Source organism: Sebastes umbrosus, chromosome 15 (genome assembly GCF_015220745.1).
Source record: "Sebastes umbrosus isolate fSebUmb1 chromosome 15, fSebUmb1.pri, whole genome shotgun sequence".
In the NCBI taxonomy this organism is placed as follows: Eukaryota; Metazoa; Chordata; class Actinopteri; order Perciformes; family Sebastidae; genus Sebastes; species Sebastes umbrosus.
Window position 1 is genome coordinate 14,902,850 of NC_051283.1, and position 27,625 is coordinate 14,930,474.

Genomic DNA, 27,625 nt, shown 5'->3' on the forward strand with positions numbered 1-27,625 from the left:
GTCAAAGCAGCAACATCAGCAAACAGAGGGAAACACAGGAGAGGTAAAGGTATACAAAAATTATAAAAACAATAATAGAGATATAAAAGATACAGAGTGAATGGGTGAACATAGTGTATGCAGTCCGTCAATAAATAAATGTAGTATGTGCAATAAATAAATGTAATATGTACATGTGTGCAGTCTATAAAGTGATATATAGGATGTATAGTGTAAGTAAGTGTAAAGTGCGCCAGTGGTTAGAGTCCAAGATGGTTGCAGATAGTGCATGTTTAAACTTCTTTAAAGGTTCCATATTATGCTCATTTTCAGGTTCATACTTGTATTTTGTGTTTCTACTAAAACATGTTTACATGCTGTAATGTTAAAAAAAACACTTTATTTTCCTCATACTGTTGCCCTGAATATGCCTGTATTTACCCTCTGTCTTAAACACTCCGTTTTAGTGCATATCAACGGAATTGCGACGGAATTGCAACAGAATTGCGTTGCTAGGCAACAGCTTGGGTCCATGTGTACTTCCTGTCAGTTGGTGACATTCACATACACTGCAACCAGGAATAAACTGGGACACATTTAGAATGTTTATGCTTAAAACTAGGTAACAGGTCTAAAAAAAATTTATTTGTGACATCACAAATGAATAGAAATCCTGACAGCTTGTTTCAAATGCAGAGTTTCTGAATACGGGCTGTGTGTATTTCCCTGTGGATTTAGCGTTTCGATACTTTCACAGTATTTATATAGGACTTAAGCCTGCTTTATAATAAAAAAACATGAAAATCTCACTTTTTTACAATATGTCCCCTTTAAGTCCTAATAGTATAATAATAATAATAATATATGTGGGTAATTACACCTGAAAGTGGCATAACACATATTTACAGCCCATGGGAAGGTAGTCCCTAGAATTTTTTTAACAATCAAGAGTGGCCCTCAAGTTATGAAAGTTTGAGAACCCCTGGCCTGAATGGTGCATTTAAAGTCACGCTAACATCTATATTTATGTGAATGGAAGACATGTGTGACATTGTAACAAAAAAATACTACATTCTAGAATGTATTCACTCAGCGGAGGGTTGTACCTCAGCTGCCATTGGTCGATGTTCGTGTGACGTCAGGAGAGGAGGCGGGGCGTGTGTGTTTGATTGGCGTCTTGTTCTCTGGTAGTCTGCCGCGGGACCAGGACAGACAGCTGAGGGGGGCCTGAATGTCCAACCGGGACGGTCCGTGGACTACCGCTACCTCACACGCAACGATTGCACAGGTAAGTCACAAGCTCGTGATCATATTTGTGTATGTGTAAGATGTTGAATTCATTCATCCTCTGGCGTCCGAGCGTGGAGACAAAGACACTTTGCCGTGTTTGAGGTACAGTAGAGTTTGACAGAAGGGGGAGGATCACCCCCCTAATAGATCAATGAGATCTGGCTTTATTCAGACACATATCAGTTAGATATTGTGGAGTCGGATGAGTCCTTTTCCTGCGTATTACCAGGAAGGATACAGCGGATGAGTTGGATAGTCGCAAGTGTGTGTGCGCACACGCCACAATGGGCTCGGATGGGTAACAAAAAATGGCCGCACGTGTGGCGAGATGTGGTGTGAAATGTACAGTTGGTCTGGTCAGCCAAGAAAATCGGATGCGCAAGCGTTTTTTGGCACGGATGTGTGGCGCACGGTTCGAGCGCATGGAGAATCTGGCGCACGGGATGTGGCCATGCGTCAGAACCGTGGCGTCGATCCATGACTGAGAGGAGAGATATGAGGAAAAGAGCTGCAGGTTTAATGTGCTGCTGACAGGATGAGGAGGCTGGAGCGCAATGATAGACTGCATCTAAACCAGCACAGTGAAAAGACACAGAGAGACTGCTTTTACATATGTGTGCACCAGGTAGAACCATTTTTTTCTTTTTCTTATTTTGTTGTCTAGAAAAAACTTTCACAACACAGATCAACAAAGCTGACTGAAAACGGAGAGGTTGAACCGGGTGGTTTGGCACAGGCTAGCCGAACCGGAGACACAGCCAGACAGTCCTATTGATTTTTATTTTTTGTCCTCCACTGAGATGTATGAGTGCACCACCTAATAATAATAATAATGCACTAACACGATGTCAAAACCACTTTATCTGAGCACTTCATATGAAATATGAAACCACTTATCACAACAGACTCTCTCAATGAACTTCCTTTACTCAGAGGAGCACATGCAGGTCACTTGGCAAAGGTTTTATAAGATGTTTAGCCTCGTGCACGTGATGGGGGAAGCCCATGCACATACGCAACATCCTTGGGGATCCTTCCTGGGAGGTGGTGCTATACAGGCCTGCCAGACAGACCACTGAGAGCCTGCATGGGCAGATCTGGTTGCATCTAAACTAGAGTTTATGGATCTCTTCCTTCCAATCTTGCAAGAGGCCCTAATCAGATTTGTTGAATCTAATAGGAGGAAGGGAAGGAGACGGAGACAGTTTAGTGCATTAGAGTAAATCTGCAGTCCCTGGGCGGTATCCAGTAAGACTTTTGAGTGTGGATGACCTTTATTGTTCTGCTGAAGTAGGTGGAATAAGTCACAAAGTTAGACTTACAGCAGCAGTGGTGTAGAAATGGAACAAATATGATTTAAAAAAGTTATTTTTATAATATGGTCACTATATCCTGACAGTAGTGCTTGAGACAGTTAATCTGACAAAAATCATGTGCCTCGGTGTCCTCCGGTGCTCCTAATGACATCTGCAAGATTTCACAGACCGGAGGAAAACAACCAATCAGAGCCGAGCTGGAGCCTTGCCGTCTCTGAGCAGCTGTCGATCGGTCGCAAACTCCGATCAAACGGTCAAACTAGGCAGCGCTGATCAAATATGAATCAATATTCTGTTACTGTAATGCCTATTTCTCGCCGCAAATGTTTTCAGAAACATCTTGTAGTGTAGCTGTTAAATGTTGAGATCAAGCTGAGGAAATACCAAGCACCGCCCGCCAGCTGGAGCACAGCCAATAGGAACGCTCTCTCTCTGAAATGACCTGTGATTGGCCAAAGTCTCCCGTCACGGGTTAGATTTTTTAAAGCCTGAAAACAGAGCCATGAGGAGGTGCAGAAGTCTCTCAGAACACTTGAATTACAATAAGCTGAAAGGTTTTTATGGAAATTTCGCCCAATAATGCCAAAAACATTCTGCCTACTGCTGCTTTAAGTAGGTGGACTAAATCACAAAGTTAGACTTAATCTCAGCCCTACTACTGTATGTATATTCCTTCCTGTCATGCAGGGCAGAGGAAAAAATGAATTTCAAGTTAAGCACGTGCTCCCGATGTTAGAACAGACTGAATGAGAGTTGTCAGTGAGTCATTCAGAGACCAAATCCAATGCTCAGTCAGAAGCTTTTCCATCATTAATATGAGAGAGATGGTACAGAAAACATGAGGGTGGGGTTAGAGCAAGAGAGGAAGGGACACACACACACACACCCATTCAGACACACACATTGACTGGAGTGACTCACACTTCCCAGCTATGAACAACACATGTATCAGGAGATTGTTATCCACACACCTACAATCAACCCTCCCTGCCCTTCGCCAGGCTGCGCCTCCCTACAGTAGACACATGACTGACCCCATCACAGTCATCATGAGATAATTGCAACTCTGTCAAGAAAGTACACAACTAAATGACCGACCTGTACAGAGAGGAGCATTATCTCGGAGGGATGTTTGTGCTACAAGGCAAATGTTTTTGGCAGTTTTTGCTGCAGCCTATATAGTGCTGATTCACCAGATTTGGTCCATCGCTAAGGCCTTAAAGGGGCATACCACTGCAGATAAACAATAACCATGTAGCATAAGACAGATTGGTTTTACACAGATCAGTTTGTCTTTCATCGCCGGAGTGAAGACAGAAATGTTGAATCTGTGATAAAACTCCACAGACGACAGACAGATAACAAAATGATGATGCACGTGAGATAACCTTCTGAAAAAGTCATCTGCTGATGACATTATTTAAGGTCATCAGCTCAAAATCACATTCATTCGAACTTGAGCAGCAACAGCTCTTATAAGAACAACAGCACAGCCCTGGTGAAGGAGATGCAATTCTTGCCAATATTCAAAAAATATGACAAGACGAGCTGAGCAAAAAAGCTGGGTAAACTCATTTGAGACTAATCTAATTTCTTTATATCTTCCTCCTCCCTCACTTCTCACATTTTCACCATCAATTTTCTAAACTTTTAAACTTTGCAGTCACGTTAAGTGCAGTTGCATCACGTCGCCCTTCCCCATCCCCTCCCCTCCCCTCCATCGTTTCTTTAATACTAATGATCAGTAACAGGACGCTGGGGAAAGGGAGAGAGACTGAGAAGAAGCAGGCGCTGCCATGTGGCGGGTTAGATTATGTCAGGAGGAGGTGCTCATTATGAACATCAGTGCGCACTTGGTGCCGAAGGCTTTCTGATGAGCCACGGACGGCCGCGTGTAATTATATCATCCCAAGCTGTGTGGCAAAGCACAGACACCCCACCACCAGCTGGAGCATCACGGAGGAGGACAATGAGGTCATTTTGGTGATGTGGGGAAAGAGCAATGATGCAACAACTGCTGTCTTTGTTGTTAAATTGTGGTAATTTAAACTGCAGTGTCAGGTAGAGAGTAGAGGTGAGCATGAATCAGCAGAAAGGTGGATGAAGCATGATGAATCATTTGTGGTAGAAATTGAGCTGATTTAACAAACTTTCTGTAGACCGCAGCATCGGCAGCTGCAAAACAAACTGGTTAGAATTAGAGATGTTCCGATACCATTTTTTTTTCCCGATTCCGATACCTGAACTTGCGGTATCATCCAATACCGAGCACCAATCCGATACCAGTGTGATGAAAAAAATATCTAGTTTAGAATAATTGTATTATTATTATTATTATTATTATTATTATTATTATTATTATTATTATTATTATTATTTAACAGCTGTGACAAACTACCTGCAATCAGTTCTTCTTCGCTGCTCTAAAACAGTAGTTGCCAGTGGCAGATACATCCAGGGCGACAGCACAGTGAAGGCTACTGTTTTTGAGCAGTGAAGAAGAATTAATTTCCGGTTAAACAAGTTGATTCTTTTCTGGGTTAACAAATTATGGTATCGGATCAGCACATAGATTGGCATACTCGCTGATAAACGATTCCAAATTTTGGGCCGTATCGGACACATTTCCAATACTGGTATCGGTATCGGAACAACTCTAGTTAGAAAACATATTTACAATAAATATTCTGCAGATATTAATCTGCTGAAATAGCCATCTTGGGGGTAGCAGCAGTGTAATCCTCATATTGGGCGACTGTGTTAACACATGGAGTGACCTACATAGGGTTTGTCTGGAGGCAGAGGGTGATGGGTGTGAGGCAGGACAGGATGGGGTCGGTTATATGAATGGCCAATCAGTACACACACACACACATGTAGGTCCACAAATACACTCTGCTTCCTTGAATATCTCGTGCCCCTCTAGCACTCACTGCAGCTCAGGAAAGTTTAATAATTGCAACCCCTGGAGTCAGCCTATGAAGTGACATCTGGGCTCCCAGGCAGGACAGAGCTCGCTGGCCTCTTTTGTGATTGTCAATTCATTGAGAGGAACTGAGAGTGACGGTTGCTCTGAGAGCCCAGTGCCCGCGGCTCTGTGGTGCACAGGGAGGAAAAGTTTTTGTCAGGCAGAGAATAGAGGTGGAGAGAATATATAGGCACGGATTGAATGGTTTCTGCAGGATGGATGCCCTATGGGCTTGTCTCTGTGTGTGTACGTGTGTTTCACGACCCCGAGGGATGTAGCGGCGTGCTCCATCCGAGACAATAAAGTGACGAAATGTGGTCATTGAGACGCCGAGTTGGAGTGAGATTTCCCGCTAGCGTGACTAGAACTGGAGGAATTAAAACCACACAGCCTGCTGATGCTTGTCTGTGCTTTTAATAGCGTACACACACACTCACACACACACACACAGGTTTACATGTGTGAGACAGCAGTGATGTTTTGTACAAAAACAAACCCTCTGATCCTCCCATAATCCCGCTTCCATGAGCTGTCCATCATCTGAGTGCTTGGCAACCAGGGGGCACTCAGAGGACGTTTGTTGGCTTGTCCTTTCCTACGCACAAGCCAATGGCAGCAGGGATCGCAAATGACCACTTCCTGTGAAGGAAAGAGGAGCCGACGGTGATGATGGTGATTAAAGGACGTCAGGGGAGTCCCGAGTCCAGTGTATGCTCAGAGTTTAAAACATCAATGTGAGATAAGTCGACCTGGCTGATGATGTGTGTTGTGACCCAGTTCCTAGTCCTTGAGTTGACCTGTCCTTTTGCATGCAAACAAATGCATGCATGCACGCACTCTCCACGTCTATTCTATGAAAAGGAAATCCTCAGAAAGCATTCATGGACAGTCAGATACAAAAAGAATTTAATTTGGTGCACAAGAGGAGCTACGGTTACCTGGCAGTTTCTGGAAACAGCGAAACAGATTACGAAGGTGTTTGTATTCAACGAGAACTCCCACCACCATCCTTTTCTCTCTCTTTCTCATCTGTTCCCTCCCAAGGCTTTAGAGTCTGTTCCCAGAACTCTGTCTAATCTTTAAGGATTCTCTTCTCTTTCATGACTCCCAATGTGCCTTTATCTCCTCCTTATTCTCTTGCTCGGATCCTCTTCTCTGACTCTTCTCCCAACTCTCTCTGCCCATTTTTATTCAATCTAGTCGTGACCCTTCCCATCTTTTTTCCTGCTCATATTTTCACCTCCTCTATTCTCTCCTCCCTCCCTGTTCGGACCTTTGATTGGCTCGGCTCCTGCCCCGTGGTGCGGATGATTCGGTGAGGAATTGCACCGGTGGCTTTAGCTCCATTAACATTCTTCCAAGGGATATCTTTCACTTCCAATGAGCGTGCCGAGCTTGATTGTAATCTGTGTTGCGTAATGAATCGACCTCTCACTCTCTCTCTCTCTTTCTCTCACACAATAAAGGACCAATTAGCTCCAGCATGATGGGTGAAAAGACCCCAGAACGGCAACAAGGGATAATGGCAAAGCAGTGATGAGTAGACGTCCCCTGTGTGTTGTAATCACCTTGTACATGTTTTGGCCCTTGGAAACTGATCATTTCCACTAGAGACTGGGTTGATATAGACGGTGTGATGTCCTCCTGAGTGGGTCTGAGAAGGTATACTAATATACTAATATTTAGCGGATGCTTTTATACACCGCTTCAACAGATAGAGCAGGTAGAAGCTGTGATTTTTATAGGACAATCTTTCCAGCCACCACTCTATTTCCCTCCTTCCCTCGGGGCAAGAGAAAGACGGAGATGGAGGCTGAGAGAAATGAAGCGTGTGAGAGTGATAATCTATTGTTTTGTGGGTGATTGCAGGCATCAGTTATTTGTAATCGCACTATTTCATTGTTTTTTCACTGGCTTGCATTTTCTAATGGTCCATTTCACAATGGCCATTCTGAGCAGCATGAATGGGTTTAGCGCTGCCAGACTTTGCAGTTCTGTGAGACAGATGATGTTTTAAACATCATACAGTGGGGTTGGGGTTGATGCAGCGGGGGAGTAGACCCTTTCGATCCACATTCACAATCACTTATGAATAGAAACCAGAGAAGAAGAACTAAGGAATGACCTTTTGAAACTGTGGTTTTGAGGCTAATGCAGGTGCCAATACTTTCTGATTCCTTGAGCTTGACAGTTCATTCTTGACCCTGGAAATGGCAAAACAATCTCAACTCAAGTTCCACTTACATGCTTGTTTTGAAGCTTTCGATCATCTTTCACAGTTGTTTTCGTCAGCACGTAGTTTCTCAGATGTCATAGAACGGTAGATGGGTTTTGAGCACCTCTAGGACTCCTCCTACGTGTTAGCCTTAAAGTTGAAAGTGACAATTATTTTTCGCATGAAGACCATGTTATACCGTCAAAAGTTCCAGAACAAGTGAGTAGGTTGACCTTGATTTTACCTTGGCTGATGTTATTTTATGTTTTTACATAAACGCACATCTTTAGCTAGGTTCAGTCAATTCTGGTTTGGAGGATAGAGGTTTTCTTTTTAAGAATTGGGACTAACATATATACTGTGCGAGTCTTTTTTTACAGTTCACGTTTCACTTGTCATGTGGTGGATGAACTATGAAGTCTCTACCGCATTTTATTATTACTTATCGGCCAACATATACAGTATATGCCGATAGCGATATATTTAAGCAATAGCTCACGACAGGCTGTGGTATGTTGTGATATTATCACAGCTAAGGGGCGTTGTTCGGCCTGACACGAAATGGTCATCAAGTATGGCAATATGAAAGTTATAGACACATTCCAATTTAAATATAAATAAAATGATAATAATATAATATGACTTTGTTTGTTGTTTGCGTACCACATCTGTTTTTGCATATCAGCCAACACCTATAATGATACAGATATATCTTTGATAAGCCAATATCAGCTAATACTATTGCTCCTCCAATACACAGGTCTAGTTCTACATGATACACATATAGAAGGTGTGTATGCATGTGTTTGCAAAGTGCAAGCGAGAACCGAGTCGTTCTGGGAATGAATGCGTACTGCTTTGTCATCGCTTTGAGAGAATAGTGGCCATTTACTACGTCGGTGGCGCCGTGCCAGCTGATGATGCAGGCATCCTTGAATAGCTGAGGACAATGAATCGTCCTGGATGACTCTGTGTGTGCATCGCTCCGAACAAACAACGGCCTCCAGTCTGCAGACGCGACTCCTATCTTGCAGGAGACGGGGGATGACATAGATAAATGAAACAGATAATCCACTGGGAAAACGACGCAGTCATTGGGTGTGTGCGTGTGTGTGTGAGGGATGAGCACGAATCTGAATGCTCAGGCAAGTGTGCGTTTGAGGAATGATGAAAATTGGTTTGCAGGAATGCAAGTAGGACTGGATATTCGCGTCTCATAAGGATGAGTCTCACAAACATCTCTCTGTCTCTCTTTCTCTAGGTCTTCACAGTTGACTGATGAGCAGCCAGTAGGACCGTGGTTGGCATAGGTAAACACAACTTCTTCCTCAGCACCAACACACTGGAGATGTTTATTAGGCACATGTTTTCTGCATGCTGACGTGATTTTCTCAGTTCAGTGGGAGGACTGCCAGTCTTTGAATCAAGGATTACTACTCTTATAAAAACTCCCCTCTCAACTGCTTCCCTTTAAGGAAGTGGTTAGTTTTTCTGTGTGTATTTATATGTCCATGGCTTACACGGTTAATAATACTTTCCTTGCACTTAAATGGCCATGCTAATGTTAATCTAAAACTGTGAAACTGAAGTTTCAACACAGATCTGTATATCTTCATTTACTGCCTATGAATCTTACCCAACTATGACTTGCAGGAAGCACATCTGTTACATCATTGGCCATTGTTGGGTACCATTAAATTAAATCTGATCAAGGGTACAGCGTTCTTACTCATACAGGCTTTAAAAATACCAGTGGGCTTTCACTTGCACACAGGAATTGGTTTATTGCTGAGTACCCAATTTATTTTAATGAAACAGCACAATCTTGTTTTGCTCATTATAGGCTTGGAGCATGGTGATCAGTTATTTTCTTAAAGTCTGTGTTAAACTTCCCAGGATATTTTGTTTTGGAGAAAACAACACACAGCTGTTCGGCCTCAGTCAAACTCTGCGTGAACTCCACTCTCGTCTTCTTATTTTCTAAAGAGGAACAATTAGGCTGACATTTTAGAGAGATGTGTGATCAACAAACTGTGAACTGCATTTAGTTCTGTGGATATTAATCTCAACTAACAGAAATATACTCTAAGGGAAAATCTTCTTTCACACTTGGGGGTCAGAGGCAGCGGTTAGCGAGTCACCGTAGTGTACATCAGCAAACCATCGCCACCAGGCAGTCATACTGTTAGCTGTATAGAGATGTTTGAACACCGGATATGGTGAGAGAAGGAGAGGGAGAGATTCTGTAATCCCGTGCTTTCGTGGCCGGATTAAAATCCCATGTCCTGGGTTGGGGGAGGGGTTCACATTGAGGATGGGGTGGAGGGAGAGGCGGGGCGGATTAAAGCCTACAGATCTGCTCCTTGCACAGCTGTGGCGTTGTGGGAGGGGCCTGTTTTGGATAACCGTAAACACTGGGATGTATTAGCTGCCTCTTTTGCGTTTCCTCTGCATCTTGACAGCCTTGACATTTCAAATGCAAGAAAGACAACCAAAGTTCTGCTGAGCTTTTGTGTTATGTTATATTGTAGCTAGAACACTCATATTTGCAGTAGCTTTTTCAAATGGAATATCTCAATAAGTATGCGTTGGATTACAATGAAATTACTATGACATTTTGTACTGCCGTTCATTGTCCCCAGAGGATGAATCCTAAACAATTAGGTGATCCCCAGACTTTTTATTAAGCGCAACCAGCAGGTCAAATGTCTCCCTTATCCAGTGAAATATCGCAACATCTACTGGGGTTGTGTCTCGAAGGTAACCCGCAAATTGTAAAAACGTTCAAAAACTCTTGCAGGACTTGCTGCCCGACGACCTCTAGCCTAACCTTAACTATTCAAGATCAATACCTAACATTAACCACCTCACAACGGTTACCTTCTAGCCACGACCATCTACTGGATGGATTGGCACAACACTTGATACATTCACTGGATGAATTGTAATAACTTTGATGATCATCAAAGCACCACTATCGGGTCAAAATTTTAATTTGTCTAATATTTTAGTTTACGATCAAATACCTGCAAAGCTAATGACACTCCCATCAGCTTCAGCTGTACTGCACAAATCTAAGCATGCTAACATGCTAAACTAAGATGGTGAACATGGTAAACGTTCCACTTGCTAAACATTAGGAGGTTAGTCTGGTCATATAGAGTGCTCCAGGGATGACATATTTTTGTTGGCCAACCCGGAAGTTAACACCGCCCTGGGTTCCCTCGACAAAAAGCCAATGGGATTTTTCCATTTGGTTTTGGAGTATCGCAGAAAATAAGTTATGTGGCAAACAAACGTATGGTACTTACACGTTTTGTTCCGTAAGATAAACTCCACAAATGGACACCACTGTTATGACTTTTGAAGTGTGATTGCAATCGCTAGAAGTAAAAAGCTAACATTTGGCTGTAAACGAACTACACCACTTTTGCATAAGGGCGAGTATTCACAACGAGGCTGTGAAAGCGGACGAGTCGGCGTGATGACGTTTAGTAGTCTCATTTAGCCACTTGTTAGCAACCGCCTTTTTTAAGACACGTAAAAGCTTCAAAATTCACGAGTGGGATATTTAATGACTTCATTTATATTGTAGAACAAAACGTTAAAATCTCTTAATCTTGTGTTAACCACAGACATTATTTCATCTAACTAAAAACCCATTCAAAAAAACCCATTGACTTCCAGACAAGGGAACCGGAAATGCTAAAATACCAACTCATTTCCAGGTTTTAGGACTCATTCCTGCATGACTCTATAGATCATGTTAGAATGCTGAATGACAATAGCATTCAGCTCATAGCAACACTATACCCTAAACCTAACAGAGCTGCTAGCATGGCTGTAGACTGTCATTGCCATCTATTTCCAAGACTACCTTAGAGTGTGTTCATGCATTTATTCTACGTGTAGTGATTATTCATTTCCAACATCTCCAAGTAAAATGAGGCCCTGGGAGAAGATTGCAGCAGTAGCTTCCCCGAAAGTATTTAGGCTCAGGCGTTGAATCAGCTTAAATTGCATCCCCCAAAATGTGCATAATCCAGTCAGCACCTCCAGTCTACTGTTTAGCGAGAAGTAAGGTGGTAAGGGCACATTCATTTAAGGAAGGAAGAGAGACCAAAGAAAAAATGAGAGGAGAAAAAAAGCTCCCATTAGGCTGACACATGCTGCGTTAAGGAGGTGGACGACCGCTGAGGGGAATACGTACGAACACAATCTGCACACGCTGAGAGTTTCTGCGCATTGCTGCAGCGGGGTGTCCAAACCATGAGCAGTGTGAATGGGTGGGGGGGGGAAGGAGGAGGAAAAGAATGGGAATGTAGGGTCAGGCCCCCTTCAGTAACACTTATGTAAGATTACTTACATAATGACACATTCAACTGGTGTGTACGTGTGTGTGTGTGTGCTGTGTCTAGACAAGTGGGGCAACTCGACTTTGGGTGGGGTCGAGGAAACAAGAGGAGGGGTACTCAAGCAAGCCTTCAACAGCAGGAGAGGATTGTGGGATTATGTGTGTGTGTGTTATCGTCGGAGGGGGGTTGATGGTCAGGAAGGGAAGGTATTAAAGCCAAAGTGGAGGGAGGGGACTGACAAGCATTGAACGCATGTCCACATCTGTGTATGCGATCCAGCTTTCTGCCTCTCTCTGTCTCTTTTCACGCCTGTCTTTCTTAGAAACATTAGCCTCTTCCCTTGTTAAATTTATCCCCCCTCATCGTTCCTCCTCCTCTCCACTCCTCTTTCCCCTCCTCGTCTCTTAATATCCCCTGATCTTAATCCCACTCTATTGTCGCTCTCTTTGTGTCTCTTCTCTTTGCTTCTCTCATACTCTGTCCTCAATCCCCTCTCTCTCTCTCTGTACTCTGTGTTTTTGGGAGTTTAGCGGGTCAGCGGTGCCAGACAAGACGATTGGAGGACAAAAGTTGCAGAACTACTGCTGGCGGTTTACTAGTGGTTAGCCTTAGCATACTTGTGGCAGCAGAGAGGAAGAAGGAGGGCTTGGCGATGGTCACAGCTATGGAGGATGCCTGTCCCAATGGGGTACGGGAGGAGGAGGAGGTGACGCCCCCGGGACAGCCTGGCGTGGAGGGGCCCCCAGCGGTGCAGTCCACCCAGGAAGCAGATGCGCCTGGAGGTGAGGAAAGGAGGAGGAGGAGGAGGAGGAAGAGGTGGGGTGTCACCTGGGAGGGGAGTGATAGTCTTTGATTTTGTTTCAAAACTTTAGATGGAGGGATTGATAGAAGGGTTTTATGAAAAATGAATAATCAGAAGGCAGTATAGTTTGTCAGGTCACTCCTATAGTGTGAAGTAGTTGTCAGATTTTTCAGTTAGCTTTAAAGGTCCCATATTGTATAAAGTGATTTTTTTTTTTATTATTATAAAGCAGGTTTAAGTGCTGTATAAATACTGTTAAAGTGTCAAAACGCCCAATCCACGGAGAAATACACACAGCCCGTATTCACAAACGTCAACCATTTATCCATGACCTTTAGCTATTTCAACCATTCCGCTATGTTGGTCCCTTTCTATGTACTGTATTACTTTTATCTAGTTTACCTGTTTATCCTGTTGATTTAGCTGTCTATTTCAATACTTTATCAATTACTTTTAGCTAACGTCACCTGTTTAAATTGTTTATCAGCTAAAAGCTTTTACTAACTATTTAAACTGTCCATCCATTAGCCCATCTTAACGTTTTTGCTAACATTTCAACCATTGACCCATTACTTTTAGCTAACGGTAACTATTTAAACTGTTTATCCAGTAGCTAAAAGTTTTAGGTAGACTAAACTATTTCAACTGTCCATCTTTTATCTTAAAGTTTTAGCTAACTTTTCTACAGTTGACCCATTCATTTTAGCTAATGTTAACTATTTCAACCGTTGACCCATTACTTCTAGCGATGTATTTCAACCCTAGCTATCCATTTAAACCATTCATCCATTACTTTCAGATAGTTCAACCATTTATCTGTTAGCTTAGTATTTCATCCGCTTATATATCCGTTACTTTTAGCTAACGTTAACTATTTCAACTGTCCATCCATTATCTTAACGTTATTGCTAACATTTGTTTATCCATTACTTTTAGCTATGTATTTCAACCCTAGCTATCTATTTAATGATTCATGCATTACTTTCAGATAGCTCAACCATTTATCCATTAGCTTAGTATTTGAATTATTTATCCGTTACTTTTAGCCTATTATTTATTTGTGACTTTTAGTTAATTAGTTAGTTAGTTTTCATGCACTCTCAATTGCAACGGGGAGTTTTCAGGTCTTACAGCAGACTCAATATATAGATTTATTTCTAATTTAATAATTAGGCAAGGCAAGGCAAGGCAGCTTTATTTGTATAGCACATTTCAGCAACAGGGCAATTCAAAGTGCTTTACATAAACATTCAAGAACATTGCGACAAAGTGCAAAAGAACATGAAGACATAATTAAAACAGTTATAAAAACATAAAAAACATTAAAGATTAGAAAATAAAAAAAAGCTAAAAAATAAAAGATAGGATAGAAGCTAAAATAGAATAAAACACAAAAGAGTAAAAGCTCTAGTACAGTATAAGATCATTATCTGGTTTAATTAAAGGCAGCAGCAAATAGGAAAGTTTTAATGTTATTTGAACTTTTTTCAATTTAGTTTAAATCTTTCCCCGTTCCACCTAGAAAACTTTCAGGAGTAGCCTTTGTGCTACAAGTAGCCCTGGTTGGAATCACTGCTTGCTGTGAGAGTTGCCTATTTCCCCCTGGAGGGGTGCAGTTCTTAACCTGCATTACTGAAATATAACTTGTTTTTGGTGATGTTACTTTGGTGTCAGTCAAGGTTGTCCTCTGATCTTCATCTTGTCTCACATTCCTTGAGAAACCGAGTTGTGAATTCTTAAGTAGGGAGTTTCTGCATTCAGAGCACGCAGTGCTGGTAGGTGTACATAAATGGTGAGAGAGGCTGCAGACAGACCACAGTGCTACTGAGGGAGGAATTAAGAGCAGGTAAGCAGGATGATTCATGATGTCTAGATGAATGAACACACTGGAGGAACACTATATTGTAACTGTCCAGTGCTATAATCTTTTATCTTTTACAACTTCTTCAGGCCAGGTTTAGCGAGAGGCTCGTAGGTGGTTGTGTATATCTCCATGCCATATTTCATGGGATTATAGAGACTTTAGGTAGGAGGCTTTAGTTCATCTCCAATCTCTCACAGGATAAAAAAAAAGAAGCATCTCAGGGTTGCTATTCAGGATGAGTAATGTACACACAAGTGCACGTGGCAGGGGGGCTGTGGACGGGCTGGGATGAGCAAACATTCCTGTGGTCGAGGACGCGGTGACACAATGAGCTGACCAAGAGGGTAAAGGTCAACACAGAGAGCACAAAAACACGGGATCCAGCTGTTTGTGTGTGTTTGTGTTGGTGTCGTTTTTATAGTCAGATGTGTTCAAGTATGTAAGTGAAGTCAGTTGGGTAAGTCTTTGGAAAATTTGGAAAACACATTATTCTCTAAATTTCAGGAGGCTGTACCGTGACTTATTGTAAGGGTGAGTGCAATCAAGGTGGTGATTTAATGCTTGTTTATGTGTTTGCACATGTTAGTGATGTGTTTACTACAATTGCAGCTCCGCTCTGACACAGTTGTGATTATTCTAGCTTGTGAAACATGGTGTGGGGTCCCCACAGCGACTGAATACCCTGCTCATACATACTTGATATATCTGAATTGAATTTTAGATTGTGTTCCTGTGTCTTCATGCAGTAAATATATCGCTTTATGGATATACAGGTTTAACAGTCTGCAGTGCAGTTTTTAACCTCCCTCCCCTATTTGTCCTTCTTTAAGAGGATCATAAATATTTAAGGTTTGTTTTTGCATGGAGCCTTGTGTTTATGCAGTCTTGCTGTGCTCTGTGGTTATCAAACCACAGTGAGGTCTTTGCTTCATTGTGAGATAAATTGTGTTTTCATCAATCTCCCTCTGTCCTCCTGCTTAATCATACAACCGTGCGGCTGTTGTATGTATGATGAATGAATGATAAAACATGACACTGTCAGGCTATAGTTTAACAGATGTGACATTTTTGTGCTCCAAGGCAGAAAAAATAGAATTTAAAATTAGATCTAAAATATAGAAATGCATTAGTTTTGGATGGAAAATACTACCCAACCCTTACAAAAGAAGCAAATGTTAAATTAATATTTTCATATACATACTGCCATATACCGATATGTGAAATGATCACATGAAATGTAAGTACACCTCAGATCAAAAAAGGCAAAAAACACACAGGATATGTATATTTTTGCATATGAGGCCTTAAATTTCACATGTAAAATATCTGAAACTGCAGATATCATGTGAATTTATCACATGTGAAACGATGCGATAAATTCACATGGGCTTTTTTTTTTAAAGGGAAGTTGATTAACATTTAAAAAGTACTAGGGCTGTCAATCGATTACAATATTTGTGATTGTGATTGATATTGTGATTAATTGCATGATTGTCCATATTTAATCCTGATTAATCGCAAATTAATCAAATTTTTTTTATCTGTTCAAAATTTACCTTAAAGCGAGATCGGTCAAGCATTTAATACTCTCATCAACATGGGAGAGGGCAAATATGCTTGCTTTATGCAAATGTATGTATATATTTATTATTGGAAATCAATTAAGAACACAAAACAATTACAAATATTGTCCAGAAACCCTCACAGGTACTGCATTTATTATAAAAAATATGCTCAAATAATAACATGGCAAACTCAAGCCCAACAGGCAACAACTTGCCCCAAACTGCATGTGATTATCATAAAGTGGGCATGTCTGTTAAGGGGAGACTCGTGGGTACCCATAGAACCCATTTTCATTCACATATTCGCAATTTAGTGTAAATTTGGAGCGTTATTTAGCCTCAAAAGAACACATACAAACACCATACAACACCACAAATAACAGTACTTCATGATTTGTATTTTTTTTTTTGTGCCACATTTTTCCAAAAAGTAGATATGAAGTGTGACTGTGACTTGACTTTATGACATAGGACATGAGTCAAGGTTAAAGATGATAATCATGGGCTCATAATCATAGAGTGAATCAACTGCATACACATGCTGACAGGACATATTTACTACCCACATTAGGGTGTGATGACACAGAGAGACACACATACGCAGGCACCTTCCCATGACTTTAAGTGTCTTAAATGGGCTTACGTGGGCTTTGAGGACCCCAGCATTAGGGCGTCAGCTGGCTGACGGTCCACACCTCTCTCTCACTCTCTGTTTGTGTGCACGGAATACAAGACTCAACAGAGTTCATTTGTTGATTCTTTCTAACAACTCAGAGCATTTGAATCCTGGAGTTTTTGTGTCTCAGCATATACAAATGATATGTAGGTCCATAGACTTTTTCCAAACTGAAAGGACTAGTCTTACTGTACCCCCAGATGGAGCTTTAATGTAATATTTTGGGGGACCAGGCTGTGTGGCTGGTGTAAAGGACTCTGTATTAAAAGAGTGAATGGGCTCCAAACATGGCCAACATGGTCTCAACATCGTTATATCATATTTATATGATATGCGTCTCTTGAATTGAAGCATTTTGGCCTGCAATAATATGAAAGTTAGAGGATGGTACTGACATTCATAGGCCAGTGTGTATCTTAACTTATCATGTATGTGTTTATGCTTTGTATGACATTCACGCCCGGTTAACTCTTTATCTCTGTCTCTCTCTTTGTCTGTGTCTGTACCTTTCTTATCTCTCGACTCGTCCGTCCATCCAGCCATGCAGCAGGCGTTGGATAATCCGGGTGAGCCGCCCACCTCCACGGGGGCCAAAGACATCGACCTGCTCTTCCTGCGCGGCATCATGGAAAGTCCCACTGTACGCTCCCAGGCTAAGGTAGCACACACACATAGCTCGGGGGGTGAGCAGCAGACTAAACCGCTAGCCACCTCCGAGCTGCTGCTGCTCCCAGCAGTGCTTTGCTTGCTGTGGCTGAGGCGCTGAAGTACAGTAAGGCTTTGACTAACAGAGAGCTTGCTGCGTCTGCACAGTGCATGTTTATTGCAACACCTCTGCCCACAGACTGTTTGCTTTAACACACATCTTCACTGCTGTAGCTGTAGTCCAGTGAACAGTGAGTTCAGTTAGAGGACAGCTGTAGTTCCTGCTAGACAGGCTGTTTTCCACCATTCATCTCATGACTAAACATTAATAGATACTCCTTTGACTTTTAACATTATAACACAAGGCAGAGCAAAATGAATCCCAAAGTAAATCAGCTCTTACCTGTATGTAGAATCCAATAAAATGACAACAAAATCCAGTTTCCTTTATTCATCCACACGTTAAAATAAATACTAACATTATACACACAGTCATACACACAACTACCGTCTGTCCACATCGGCCCTCCCTGAGCCTCTCTGTCTCCCCCAGGCTCACGAACAGCTGGAGGAAGTGAAGCTGGAGGCGGTGCAGGACAACAACGTGGAGCTGGTGACGGAGATCCTGGGTGACATCCACAATCTCAAGGTGAAAGACGACAGCGCCGCCGAACTGTCCAGGATCCTCAAGGAGCCGCACTTCCAGGTGAGACGGGGGGCAAACACTCAAACACGCAGGTGAAGGTAAAACAGGCATGATTTCCTGCTAGTAGCTTGAATATTGACTCAGTTTGGGAAGTAATGTATAGGCGGCAATTGACACTATTTCGAACCACTTTTTATACAATATTTTTGGAACTTCTTTACATTCAACCATAGACTGTATATTAGAAGTGAACGTAGTCACCGTGACACCACCCTGCTGTTTTGAAGCCATCTTGTTTTTTTGCAACCAGAAGTGATACAAGAGGGTGGAGCTAAGTACTGAATGCTGAATAAAACATTTTTAAGGAACCAAAAAAGGTTATAATTAACTTTCATGAACTGAAAACACACTGTGGAAGGGTTAAAGTTGTAAGACATAAACATGGACAACTCCCAGACCGGACAACGCCGTGGTAGCGACCTGTCAATCACAACGCCACGCCCTAAAGCATCCCCTGCTTTATGCTCTATTTGACTCTAAATGGGACCATAATTTACTAAATGAACATCATGCTGTATTAAAGAAGACTTGAAACTAGTGATTGAGACCATAAACCCATGTTTACAATGTTTACTGAGGTAATAAATCAAGTGAGAAGTAGGCTCATTTTCTCATTGACTTCTATACAATCAGACTTCTTTTTGCAACCAGAGGAGTCGCCCCCTGCTGGCTATTAGAAAGAATGCAAGTTTAAGGCACTTCCACATTGGCTTCACTTTTCAGAATTGGAGTTGCTGCAACTGCAACACTTCACAAATGCTTTTCAAATTATGCAATTATATTATTATTATTATGCAAATTATTTTTTTTCGCTAAATAATGCCAGAGTTCTGTATTATGTCACTGCATGTATGTGTGACCGAGAGATTAGTCTTGACATTTTTTCCGTTCATAAGTTTATAGTATAGTGACCGTTAAGCTCAGCCTAGAGTAGTAATGTTTTCACTGTAGTTACAGTAGCACAGAGCTGATGTTGTGGATCCCGTCCTCATGCATCAATAGAACATTAACCTTTATCCTTGGACCTACCAGGGGCTTTACCGAGGCTCGACCAATAGGAGTCAGACTTCTGAGCCCAGCAAAGCCTCTGCACCAATCAGAGCCCTTTGTGCTGTAAGCTGAAGGATAAGACCTTGTTGACCTACTGAGAGTAGAGAGACGGGGAGGGAGGGAGAGACGGGTTGGGAAGAAAAGACAGAGGAAACGAGGGAAACAGATCAAATACAGTGTGAGTTTATAGACTTGCTTTCCTCACCAATAAATTGTTTACTTGTTGGAAAGATATTTTTAAAAGTAGTGCTGGTAGCATCTCAGAAAAACAGGCTTGGATAAAAATTGCTAGACGGATACTCAGCAAATCAAGAATTAATTGATTAGATTTTGGCGGTAATCCATATTTGGGATTTGAGCCATTAGGTGATTAGTTTTTTTGCCACTATTTAGGCACATCAAGGACTTCCTATTTTACTGTTTAAACAGCTTAGTGTTTCCTTTTTTTTCCGTTTCTGGGAAATCAAACCCAGAAGACACACGATAAACAAATTGTTACAAATGCTGCAGCATTTCAAATTAGACAGTGACTAAGTGCTGGTAAATGCTTTTGCTGCTCTACTCTCTGCCTCTGAGTGGACTCAGTATTTCCATTTATCCTACTATACTATTCTACCATCTGCCCACATATTCTACCTTATACAGCAATCATCTCATTTCTGCTTTATAATAGGGCTGCAACTAACAATTATTTTTATTGTCTATTAATCTGTCGATAATTTCCTTGATTAATTGATTAGTTGTTTGGTCTATAAAAGGCTATAAAATGGTGAAAAATGTCGATCAGTGTTTCCCAAAGCCCAAGATGACGTCCTCAAATATCTTGTTTTGTCCACAACTCAAAGATATTCAGTTCACTGTCATAGAGGAGTAAAGAAACCAGAACATTTTCACATTTAAGAAGCTGGAATCAGATAATTTTGACTTTTTTCTTTCTTAAAAAATTACTCAAACCGATTAATCGATTATCAAAATAGTTGGCGATTAATTTAATAGTTGACAACTAATTGATTAATCGTTTGAGCTCTAATTTATAACTTAAAGTTGCAGTTTTGTTGACGTCATTTACAGCGAGCCTATGTTACTTTTGCCAAACAGTATCCACATTTACAGGATAACGCTAAATGCTTAAACATAGCATAACAGTTGCATGAGTAGAAAAGAGTTATAAAGTCAGCAAACTTGCTCAGTGATGTTACTTACACAGCAATATATTTCAAAAGTTTACTAACAAAGGAATGCTGTAGCAGGGAAACCATAGTTGTGGTTTGTTTTATTGCAAATTAACTTTTCATTTGTAAGCGGAAGAATGTGCTTTTCCTTCCTTCGTCATTACTCTCTCCCTCTCAATTTGTCCTCTCTTTCTTCTTCTAGTCTCTTATGGAGGCACACGACATGGTGGCTTCCAAATGCTACGAAGTCCCGCCCCCCACTGAGATGCCCAATGACGCGGCGGTGAACAGCGCCCTGATGCAGGCCGATGCTGTGCGAATGATTGGCATCCGAAAGAAGGCCGGAGAGCCGCTGGTGAGACGGTCTGAGTGTGTCTGCACATGTGTGTGTGTGTGTGTGTGTGTGTGTGTGAGTACACGGATGACCAAGTGAATCACTGAGGGTGTGAGTAGAGGTCAGAACATGGTGAGTGAATCAGGGTGTGTGTGTGTGTGTGTGTGTGCGTGCTACAATCAGATATCAGAGGATGAACATCGCCCTGCTATCTCCTCCCTCTCAGGGCGTGACATTCCGTGTGGAGAAAGACGACCTTGTCATCGCCAGAATCCTTCACGGCGGCATGATCGACAGGCAGGGTCTGCTCCACGTGGGCGACATCATAAAGGAAGTGAACGGGAAGGACGTCGGCAACAACCCCACCGAGCTGCAGGAGATGCTCAAAGACTGCAGCGGCGGGATCACGCTGAAAATACTCCCGAGCTACCGAGACGCTCCCGCACCTCCGCAGGTAAACACACACACACACACAGAGATGATAAACGTAAACACAAGCACGCACACTTATGTAATGAGTGGCAGATGTTGGGCAGTGGTACAAGGCTGGTGATCTGTCCTCCCACAATCCTCTGCGCAGGAATGTGAACCCTGGGAGCCCTATTAATAACACTCCACATGCTATCTGGGTCACACTAGCTGTTTCTGTCTCTTGCACACACACACACACCGCTTCCTGTAATCTCATGCTCCCTCACATGGAAAGTACAGTAATTCACGATATTTTTAGATATGTTCCTTCATGCGTGCACCACAAATTTTTTCGAATTCCTGAGTGAAAAAAAATAAAGATATTGTGCGTCCTGAGCAAATAAGACATAAACTCGGAAATGCTCGTCAGGCTTAAAGTGAATGAAGAGCAGTAAAACTGAATGAGACATAATGCAAAATCACATTCTGCTCTGTGGCTCGGGGCGCGCTGCACAGTATATTTTACTGGCTTGTTTTATTGCTTCCTCTGGCTGCTTGTTTAATCGGATACATCAGCCAGAGCACTTACCCTTCCTGGCAAAAGCCTCCGCTGTTGGCACAGCGTAAACAGCTGTGTTGGGTGCAGCGTGGGACGACGTCGGACGTAATGGGTGTGAACGAGCCATGTTACTGTGTCAGTGTGTGAGACGGCATGCTGAGCTTGAGTCTTTCTGTTATTCTATTTTTTTTTTTTTGTGTCATTTTAGTCTAAGCGAGCGAATGAATATGAATTAAAGTGGCAGTAGGCAGAATGTTTTTGGCATCATTGGGCAAAAAACTGATTTCGACATAGCTGCCGGGTCACAAACTTTCTCATTTTACAGCTAAACAGTACACTACAAGATGTTTCTGAAAACATTTGAGGCGAGAAATAGGCATTACATTAACAGAATATTGATTCATATTTGATCAGCGCTACCTAGTTTGACCGTTTGATCACCCGTTCGCGAGTGATTGACAGCTGCTCAGAGACGGCAGGTTTCAGCTCGGCTCTGATTGGTTGTTTTCCTCCGGTCTGTGAAATCTTGCAGATGCGATTAGGAGCACCGGAGGACACAGAGGCACATGATTTTTTTCAGATTCCTGTCTCATGCACTACTGTCAGGACATATTGACTGTTTAAAATAACTTTTTAAAATCATATTTGCTCCAATTCTACCCACTGCAGCTTTAATTCCTACAAAGACTCAAAACTGTACTTGCGTTTGTCACAGGTGTATGTGCGGCCATACTTTGACTACAACCCAACGAATGACAACCTGATCCCTTGCCGAGAGGCGGGGATGTCCTTCGAGAAAGGCGACATCCTTCAGATTGTCAACAGAGAGGATCCCAACTGGTGGCAGGTGAGCTTTACTCCATTTATCTCCTTCAAGTGTCTGCCATTTAAAATCACTTTGGACATAAAGATTTCAAGACTTAACTGATCTGTAATCTGTGCCAGGCGTGCCATGTGGTCATTGGGGCTACGGGTCTGATCCCCAGTCAGTTCTTGGAAGAGAAGAGGAAAGCTTTTGTCCCTCGAGACTTTGAGGGATCAGGTATGTTAGTGTGTGCGTTTCGCACTTTGAATAAACACTGTGAAGGCTGCTTTTGTTAACATCCAGAGGTTTCCTGTTTGTCTCTTTAGCAATGCTGATGTTGAAACGATAGATTGGTCTAAAGTCTGCCAAACCTCACTCACTTCTCTATTCCTTTAACCCAATGAAAACTGATTTATGGCAAGAAGGCCAATGTTTCCAACTTAGAAAATGGTCCACTCCTGCCCCCGTCTGGCCAATTGCTGTAATAGCACACAACATACAAGTGCATAAATCTTCCATCTCGTTTTGTAGGGATACTTTGTGGAACCATAGCTGGAAAAAAGAAGAAGAAGATGATGTACCTGACAGCCAAGAATGCAGGTCAGAAGACTTTTCATGCTGTTGATTTTTATCTGACATCTTTAGTATCTTTTTCTTTCATCGGCTAATAATTGTGTGTAATAATGTGTTTATACAGAATTTGACAGACATGAGCTGCAGATCTACGAGGAAGTGGCAAAGGTGCCAGCGTTCCAGAGGAAGACGCTGGTTCTGATCGGTGCTCAGGGCGTGGGCCGACGCAGCCTGAAGAACCGGTTGATGGTCCTCCAGCCCACACGCTATGGCACCACTATGCCATGTACGTCACGCTTTTTGCCTGTATTTTTTAATTCTGTCGCACCCTAACGCAAAAAAATGTACAAATGAGCAAACGTTTAACTGAGCGTTTTCTTAGACACTTCACGGCGGCCCCGTGATGATGAGCTGGACGGCAACTCCTACCACTTCACCACAAGGACAGAGATGGAGGTGGACGTTAAGGCCGGCCGGTTCCTGGAGCACGGCGAGTACGACGGTAACCTGTACGGCACCAAGATCGAGTCCATCCACGAGGTGGTGGGCACAGGACGCACCTGCATCCTGGATGTCAACCCACAGGTAAGAGGAGGTTTAGAAAGGGTCCTTTCAGAGAGGACATTTGGCAGCAATATCAGGTGTCTTTTTGGAATATAAAGAAGGAAAAATTATAAACATGAGAGGTTGATTTGGGGAGAAATATTTGAAAGTGAAATGTCCTCATGGTGTTACAGAATTACGTCTTTTGGCCATGGCTGTAATGTCCCCTACTGTGTCTCTCCTCAGGCTCTGAAGGTACTGAAAACAGCGGAGTTCATGCCATACGTGGTGTTCATTGCAGCGCCAGATTTTGATACTCTCAAGGGCATGCACAAAGCTGTGGTGGACGCAGGCATCACCACGAAGCAACTCACGGTAGGTTAACAACTCCCACGCACATCATCATTACATTACCCATACTGAGACATCCAAAACAGAAAATCAGACCTATGATAAATACATCAACACATCAATATCCGTACCTCCATGTGGCAGCGAGAGGCATTCTAATCAAGTGAACTTTAAGATGAGCAATACCACACTGTAAACATGCTCATTTACATGATTGATTGATTTGTTTATTGTATTGTCCTGCACCATTTGGTGCCCAGCCCATATGGGCTTACAAGACACAACAACAATCAGGATGGCCACGTGACCAGTCATAACATACAGTTACACAAATTCAAAGAAAGAAAGAAAAAGAGAAAATGTCAGAACATTCAATTTCACTAATAAAAAAGGTATTATTATGATGGATACAGTGTTCTCTGTCAGACGATTCCTCAAATAACTGGAATAAATTCATCCTCAACAACACCAGGATCACAAAAAACACATCGCTGCTCTCCAGGAATACCTTTAGTTATATATATATATACTGTATATATAATACCTCAGTTGCCAGCGGCAAGGTATCAGTTCTGAACTGAGCACATAAGGACCTCTGTCCTTTCTGTAAATAACATTTCATATAAGGTTCAGTGTAGTGATCTTCTTTGATTTGAAAATAGTTTTGGAGCTTTGGCTTATTCCAAATCTCATCCTTCCATTGTTCCTTATGGATCTTTAGTAGTTTAGTAGTTAGTAGTAGTTTAGTAGTTGTTTGGCTATATTTATGTTACACTGCAAATTATTCCTGAAAATTAAATGTAAATCAGAAAGAGAAAATATTGCAGAGGCCTTTTACAAGTAAATGTCCTACATTCAAAGTTTTATTGAAGTAAAACAAGCAGAAGTAGTAATCAAATGTACATAAAGTATCCAAAGCAAAAGCAAAATTTGCCTTTTACTTGCCCCTTTTCAGAGTATTACTATATATTACTATATATTATATTATATTATATCATTGGATCATTATTGCTGATACATTAACATGGATTTTTATGTTGTATTTGGTTGAGATGGGGCTCTCTTTATATATTGTTGGGTAGTTTAATCAATAACAACATGAACCCGTGATCATTTTTGTTTGTAAAATGTTGATCCGGAGGACAGTTATTTTTCTACTGAAACATACTGGCAAAAAAGTATAAAGTAGTGTATAGACACAGTAACAGTAACGAGACAAAATAATGGATGGTACCTGCTGTTTTTTCCTTCCAGAGATGCAAAATACCTCTAAAGAGGAACTCCGAACAGTCACCCTTTATTTGTCCACCTTCGTTGACTCCTCCATTCCTCTGAGCAGTAATTCTGACGAGCGCTCGTCTATTAGCTTGCACGTGTCTCCACAACTCACCTGTCCTCTGTGTGTCGGCAGGACGTGGACCTGAGGAAGACGGTGGATGAGAGCGCCCGGATCCAGAGGGCTTACAGCCACTACTTCGACCTGACCATCGTCAACGACAACCTGGACAAGGCCTTCGAGACGTTACACGCCGCCGTGGACAAACTGTGCAGTGAACCCCAGTGGGTCCCGGTGAACTGGGTGTACTGAGGACCATCTACACTGACCAGTCTGAGCGGGTCACACTGACCCACCAGCATGTCTGTGACCACAAAGGCCAAAGAAGAGGAGAAGAGGGCAGAGATACTTCTTCTGCAAAACAACATAAATGATAATAAAAAAAAAAAATGGTATTGCTCTTTCTCCTCTTGGGCCTGCACGCTGTGCAACTTTTTTTCTACTCAAAACTCAAAGGGAAAGAGTGCTTATTTATTTTATAACTTTTTATGAAAGATCTTTCTATTCAATGTTGAATTGAGAATGAAACAAAAAAATCTGGTCTCGTACTCGGGGCCATATTTTTGCATTAATTTATTGTCGTAGTCACACGTCTTATTTTGTAGTCGTTTTCCCTCTCTGTCTGTCTTCATGGACATCCAGGATTTATGACCACCATCCAAGTTCCAATATGAAGACGAGGAAAGGAGATGGATTAGAAGATCTGTTTGTCCAAGAAAACCTGTCAGTGTCTCACATCATTGCCATGCCTGAGCGACCTGTGTAGCTGTTCTTATTTTCATGTCCAAACAACTTAATCCTTTTAGTGTTTTTATGTGGCCGGCCCTAAACTCTTCTCTCAGTGTCCTCCAGGGGATCAACTGGGCAGAAGTAAAGAGGTTAAAATGCCCGTTTTGCGCACAACTCCTCCAGTATGTAAAAGAGAAACTTTATAATGTACTTTTTTCAAGATCAAACACTGTCTTGTCTAGTTTTGTTTTCTTATACTAGTTTTTCATCAGTGTGGGTATTTATACATGTAGAGTGTAGTGTTTTTGTCACACTTGATCCATTGATTTGTTTTTAATTACCCTGTGATCAGCCTGTCTGTCTGTCTGTCTGTCTGTCTGGAGTATGACCGTCTACATTGACCTTCATCTTTGCTGTCTACATAAGCCAATCTGTTAATGTTTTATATATGTGAATGTGGCACAAACCATCTTCCTCCTTATGGTCCTTCTCTTAAGTGTTGCAGTATGCCAAAGCCCTGATCATACTCCAAATAAAGTTTGAAATTCAACTACAGGTCTATGTAAATGTATAATTTAACATATAAATGCATCTAGCAACGCTAAAGGGTAAAACTAGCACTGTTGTTTGTCTTAAACTATAAATCTCTCTCGAAACAAGTAAAAAATATATTAAAAAAATGACAATAAGGTCTGAGCATTTGACTAGTTTCCATTTCAAATTAATTAAATCTTTTATTAAACCTTAAAGTCATGAACTTCAGGAAAATACATTTAAATACAAATACATTTAAAATCCTAAAAAAATGTCCATATGTGGATATTCTTTGCATTTTATATGTATATACAGTATATATATATATGACATTGATATGATATATTATATGATATTGATGACATATATTTAAATATATGTATATATATATATTTATATATAATATATAAATATATATATATATTTATATATAATATATATATAAACATATATTATATATAAAATCTCTCACAATCTATGCCACGTTTTAGAGAACAGCCCTACTGCCTGTTGAAGTGTCTTCACATCAACCTCATGTTTACAGGTTCACTTTTACATTTTTATCAGCAAAGTTATGGCCAATAAACCTCACAAAAATTGTTTCTTTTTTAAATATTGTGTATATTATTTTAATGTATACATCACAAAATTAATTACTGGCAAATACTGACTTTATGCTACTTAAAAAAAAAAAATGGGTGCGCAGAACCAAGTATCAAAAATTACCATAAGTTGGCAAATAATTTTAAATACCCTTTGACGATTTTAGACTGTATTGTATTCAAGCAGTCTTTAGTCATTAGTTAACATTTAGCGCTCAAGAAGATTGGCTATTTTATAAATAGAA

The 27,625-nt window shown here is 41.4% G+C and overlaps 1 protein-coding gene across 8 annotated transcripts; it reads left to right on the forward strand.

Moving 5' to 3' along the window:
- Positions 1–1,111: 1,111 nt before the first annotated feature.
- Positions 1,112–26,913, forward strand: mpp6b (membrane protein, palmitoylated 6b (MAGUK p55 subfamily member 6)). 8 transcript variants are annotated; one of them, XM_037794558.1, is made up of 14 exons: positions 1,112–1,267; positions 9,030–9,078; positions 12,654–12,905; positions 17,570–17,688; positions 18,229–18,381; positions 20,806–20,958; positions 21,164–21,391; positions 22,623–22,754; positions 22,853–22,949; positions 23,244–23,312; positions 23,410–23,571; positions 23,668–23,870; positions 24,075–24,203; positions 25,591–26,913. In XM_037794558.1, the coding sequence occupies exons 3-14, from the start codon at positions 12,776–12,778 to the stop codon at positions 25,765–25,767; spliced, it is 1,752 nt and encodes a 583-aa protein (XP_037650486.1). In that variant the 5' UTR covers positions 1,112–1,267; positions 9,030–9,078; positions 12,654–12,775; the 3' UTR covers positions 25,768–26,913. The 8 variants fall into 8 exon arrangements, with proteins under 8 accessions (XP_037650486.1, XP_037650487.1, XP_037650488.1 ...); XM_037794559.1 differs by having other exon boundaries at positions 17,570–17,670; XM_037794560.1 differs by lacking the exon at positions 12,654–12,905.
- Positions 26,914–27,625: the final 712 nt, after the last annotated feature.